This window comes from Quercus robur, chromosome 10 (genome assembly GCF_932294415.1).
Source record: "Quercus robur chromosome 10, dhQueRobu3.1, whole genome shotgun sequence".
Taxonomy (NCBI): domain Eukaryota; kingdom Viridiplantae; phylum Streptophyta; class Magnoliopsida; order Fagales; family Fagaceae; genus Quercus; species Quercus robur.
This window is the reverse complement of record NC_065543.1, coordinates 49,719,755-49,725,230: the sequence shown is the minus strand read 5'-3', so window position 1 is coordinate 49,725,230 and position 5,476 is coordinate 49,719,755. Positions and strand designations below refer to the sequence as shown.

At 38.3% G+C, this 5,476-nt stretch overlaps 1 protein-coding gene across 1 annotated transcript; it reads left to right on the top strand.

Moving 5' to 3' along the window:
* Positions 1-1,089: 1,089 nt before the first annotated feature.
* On the top strand, positions 1,090-3,924 carry LOC126704296 (putative inactive disease susceptibility protein LOV1). Its single transcript, XM_050403296.1, has one exon. It carries the CDS (start codon positions 1,090-1,092, stop codon positions 3,922-3,924), a length of 2,835 nt encoding a protein of 944 aa, XP_050259253.1.
* Positions 3,925-5,476: the final 1,552 nt, after the last annotated feature.

Below are 5,476 nucleotides of genomic sequence, written 5' to 3'. Positions count from 1 at the left end.
CATCTCTTACTTTTTAGGGCACCACTCATTAAAATAACCTAAAATAAATCTTATTAAAAAAGGACGGATTACAAAGTATACTCCTAAAATTTAGAATTGTTTAAATTTTATATTTTAAAGTTTCGCAAATTTGATTTTACACCTTGAGCAATTCACTTTTTGTAATTAAGTGATAAATCATTGTTTATTTATTTATATATTTTTTGTCAAATCAACTGGTAAAGTTTTTTTTATGGTTGAATAAAGAGTAGTTAGTTTCTTAAGTTATTGAGCTTTCTTGGAAAAAAAAAAAAAAAAAAAAAAAACCCTTAATGATGCCACACCGTTTCAGCCAAACGCATAACCAGACAACACCCAAATCGCAGAGCACATCCGGAAAACCATCGCCTCTGAACCCATCCACCTGAAAGCCATCGGCTGATCGTGAACCCATCGGCCTGATCAGATCAGGTCCAAGGCGGCGGCACGGTGGCTTGAGTTCTCTTTCTCTTCTTTGCAGCTCTCTCTCTCTCTCTCTCTCTCTCTCTCTCTCTCTCTCTCTCTCTCTTCGCATTTGGCTTTTGTCGCTGGTCTTAGATTTTTGGGTTTTTGGTTGATTGGGTTTGTTGGGAGTGGATCATGGTGTTTGTTCTAAATTCATGGGCTTCATGGGTTAATTTTTGTTGGGTTTTCTTCCCAATTTAGGTTAGGGTGGCAGTGGTTCGTGGTTCCGATCTGGGTTTGCTTTGTGCCTTGTTTCATGGTTTAGTTCTTGGTTTGCGGTCTGGTCACAGTGTTTGTCGCTCGTGGCTTGCTTCAGACGTGGTGGTTGATGGGTTTGGGTGTTGTGAATTTTTGTGGTTGTTGGGTGCGATTTTAACTGTGTGGCAGTGGTTCCTTGGTGGTTGGTGGTGGATTTGGGTGCGTTTTGCTGTTTCTGGGTGGTGGTTGAGTTGTGATTTAATGTTATTGGGTTTTGTTGGTTGTTGTTGAGTGTGGCATGGTAATGGCGTGGTGGTGGTGATTATTGTTGTTGTGGTTGGTGGTGTGGCTAGTTAGTCTTATAGAAGTTTTTAGTGTTTACCCACAAGGGAGGGGAAATAAGTAAATATGGCAGACAATGTTGTGACGTTCCTATTGGAGAATTTGACTCAGTTGCTCACCCAAGAAGCAAAATTGCTATATGGAGTAGAAGATCAAGTCAGGTTACTTAAGAACGATCTGTCTCTGATCAACATCTTCCTCCAAAAGACTGCAGGGAATCGACATGACAATTTGGTGAAGGAGCTAGTCAGTCAAATCAGGGACGTAGCCTACGAGGCTGAGGATGTTATTGATACATTCATCGTGACGGTGACAGAGCACAGGAAAAGAAACATTCTGGAGAAGGTAATCCATTCCTATGACAGAGCAAGTGCGCTTCACAAGGTCGCAAACAAGATAGAGAGCATCAAGAATGTCATGAACGAAATTAACAACAATATGAGCAAGTACGGCATAGAAATAGTTGAATCATCTGGAGCAACTACAGAAGCAGCGGAGATACTTCACAGGCGCAGGAGATACGTAGAGGAAGATCACGTGGTAGGCTTTGGTCATGACACAGAGGCATTGTTGAAGCAACTTATTGAAGGGAGTCAACTTAATGTTGTATCAATCATAGGCATGGGTGGCTTGGGTAAGACCACTCTTGCTAGGAAGATCTACAACAACAATGATGTCAAGAGCTACTTTGATTTCCGCGGATGGGTTTATGTCTCTCAAGAATATAAAGTTAGAGACCTGTTGCTTGAAATTTTGAAGGGCGTGGCTCCAATGCCAAAGCTGAAAAAATTTATCTTAAAAGCTGAATTGAAAGAGGAATTACTCCATGGTTTGAAAGCTAAGTATAGCGCGAATAAAGATATGCTGAAAGGGACACTAGTCGAAAACTTGAAAGATATTGAGGAAAAGAGTGATGAAGAATTTAGAATGGAATTATTTGGATTCTTGGAACACATACAAGACCATCATTTGAAAAGTTCATTGTCAGATTTCGTGAAAGATATTTACAAAAAGAATGGAGAAGGATGGGAAGATATGGATGACGATGAATTGAAAACTGTGTTGCACAAATGCTTGAAAGACAAGAAGTACCTACTTGTCATGGACGACGTCTGGACAACTAAACTATGGGATGAGGTAAGTACTGCCTTTCCTAATGATCTGAATGGAAGTAGACTATTGATCACTAGCAGAATAAAAGAAGTAGCATTACATTCAAAGAGTGCCCCGTATGAACTCCCATTTCTTGAACAAGATAAAAGTTGGGATCTATTCTGTAAGAAGACGTTCTGGGGAGGTACATGTCCTCCAGAACTTGAAATTATAGGGAAACAACTTGTGGAAAGTTGCCATGGTTTACCACTTGCTATAGTGGTATTGGGGGGTCTTTTGGCGAAAAAGGAGAAAACTCTTCGAACATGGTCAAAATTCGCTGGACATGTCAATTGGTATCTGGCTCAGGATAGATCATCTTGCGGAGACATATTGGCTCTAAGCTACGACCACTTACCCCTAGAGTTGAAACCATGCTTTTTATATTTTGGTATCTACCCAGAAGACTTTGAGATACCTATGAGGCAATTGATCCAACTTTGGATAGCTGAGGGATTCATACAGCAAACTGGAATGAGAAAAAAAGAGGATGTTGCTGAGGACTACTTGGAGGAACTCATTGATCGGAGCTTGATTCAAGTGGCAACGAAAAGGATAGATGGAGGAGTCAAAACATGTCGTATTCATGATCTTCTACGAGACCTCTGTATATCGGAGAGCACTGAAGAGAGATTTCTTGAGGTTCGTTCAGATGTTAACCTTTCACCCATGAGCAAATCACGTAGGATTTCCGTCCACCTTGCCAACCGTCTATACACTTCTTCCAACCATTGCGAGCCTTCAAATATTCGTTCTTTAATAGGCTTTGGGGGGGTTGCTGGGCTCAAGCATCCTCTTGATAAACTATGGGAAAGTAACAAGTTGGTTCGGGTGGTAGACCTTAGAAATATGGGCATTTGTTGCTTAATCCCAAAAAGTATTGAAAATATGATCCTTTTAAGGTACTTGAGCATTCGATCTGATAAGCTTCAAGTCATTCCAGAATCAATATGCAACCTTTGCAATCTAGAGACTCTGGACATGAGAAATTTTGAGTCAGCAAAAGAAGGGGGGAAATCTAAAATACCATGCTTGCCAAAGTGGATATGGAAGTTACAAAAATTAAGACATTTGTGCATGGATGGGCCAATATATCTACCAAGACCTGGAAAAAAAGAAGCTTTACCCAATCTTCAAGTCCTTACTGGTATTGCTATAAATCAAGACAGTGAGAGTCTCTTTGCCAGGTTTCCTAATGTAAGAAAATTAGGATTGTTTTCTGTAAAAGAGGTGGATTCAGAGCTTTTGTCAAGCCTACGTCCCTTGAATGAGCTGCAAACTTTGAAGATTTATAAAAATTTCAAGCTTTCAAGTCCAATTTCATTTCAATTGTCACTCACAAAGATAACCTTGGTAGACGTAGACTTATCAGAAGCCACCATGAGAGTGTTGGGTTGCCTTACCAACCTTCAAATACTCAAAGCTGTACCAGCAAGGGGCGATCATGTCAAGGACATCAGACTCAATTTGAATGAAAGCAGTTTTAGTAAACTTGAAGTCCTTAAAATGGTACGTATGCATGTTTTACAATGGACTATGGCGGAAGGTGCAATGCCAAGCCTTCAACGTTTGGTCATCAAGCGTTGCCTGTTTGTTTGTCGGCCCCCAGTCGAACTGTGGTCCTTAACTGGCTTGCAGGATGTGGAAGTTTTACATCCATGTTCTCTATTGAAAAGAGTGCTACCACAGCTGCAGTTGAGGGATGAATGTAAGCTCCAAGTCGATCCACCTCTGGACACAACTATGTGAGAAAAAGTTGATGGCTTCATCTGCTCTGCTATGTTTTGGTGGCAGGCTGATGCCCAAGGGCCAATGCTCTTCTGTTTTGTCCCTTTGTTCGGGTTTTGCTGGTATGATATGTACATTTTTTTTTCCTGATTCCCTTATTCTAGTACCTTTTCAATAATTTGTTATGCTTCTAGTGATAAATCCATTTGGTTGGAAGGGACCAATCAGTTAAGATATTGGACACCACATTATCGAAAACTTAAGTCTTATGTGTTTGCCTCCAATTATATTATATTAGTTTCTCAAAAAACTTTCCCTCCATATGAGATTTGTACTACCTTTTTTTTTTTTTTTGAACCATCATTGGGGGAGGGGGATTTGAATTCAGATTCTCCCTAAAGACTTAACAGTATTACTAGGCCACAATACTCTTGCTGGCATTTACATTTGCATAATCAACAATCTGCCCCTCAAGTGCAAAATTTTAATTTGTTATTCTAAACTTAGTACACTCTTCGTGACAACCTTTGGTTCTGAAATAAAAAAACATTGAACACAATATCTACACAAGCTGTTCACAAGAAACATCTCAACACACACGCACTGGAAAAAAACCACACTTCGGTACATGGGAGTCGTTGAAAATTAGTCAACAAATGTGTCCTGATTTATTGCTCTTTGGTTTATTTTATTTGCCCCACTTATGGAAAGTAATGTTGCTATAATTTTTTTTCTGGGGATGTTAGTGCGTTTCACGAGCATGCTGGAATATAATAGTGATGTGATCAACGACCTATGTTGATGAGAAGAATTCCAAGTAACTTAGCAAAGATAAAATCTTCACTAATGATTGTCAAAAAATTAAAATCTTCACTAACACTGGTAAAATTTTCAGGACTGCCATTGCCTGTGCGTGCTAATTCTAGGTGTGGTAGACCTGTAAGCTAAATTTGGTCTCCAAGGCAATGTTGACCGCAAATGTAATTATGTCGTACATTTGTGTGCTTTGACTACTAGCTGATGCTGTCGTGTAATTATCCACCAAAAAAAAAAAAAAAACCCCTGATGCTATTCTAAGAGCATTTACATCTAGGGTTCTAAAAAATTCTCATTTTACGCTCTAAAAAATTATTTTATTATCTATTTAGCATACCATTTTATAATTCACCTGCATTAGCATCCGTTTTTTAAAAAATATCTCATTTTATCATCTTAAAAGCAACTTTATCTATTAATACCACACCATTTTGTAATACAACCAACAACAAAATTTTATTTTATCATACAACATATTAAAATAATTTATCTATATAATAAAATAGTAATACCCAAATAAAACCTAAAACCCAATAAAATATTATTTTTAAAAAAATACCATCTTGTTACGGTGTTATAAATAAGATGGTACTGTAGTAGAGTTGTAAAATATTTTACAACTACCACTCCAGATAATGTTCAATATTTGTAGGTTGATGGTATAAAATAGCATTTTGGGGGTTTTAAAACCCCTAATGCTAATGCTCAAACATCTCATTTCTTATTTTTTCACATCTCAGCCAACGCTATTAATTTA

Excerpts from the sequence above, each read along its gene's own strand:
- LOC126704296 (XM_050403296.1), top strand. The coding sequence starts at position 1,090 with ATGGCAGACAATGTTGTGACGTTCCTATTGGAGAATTTGACTCAGTTG.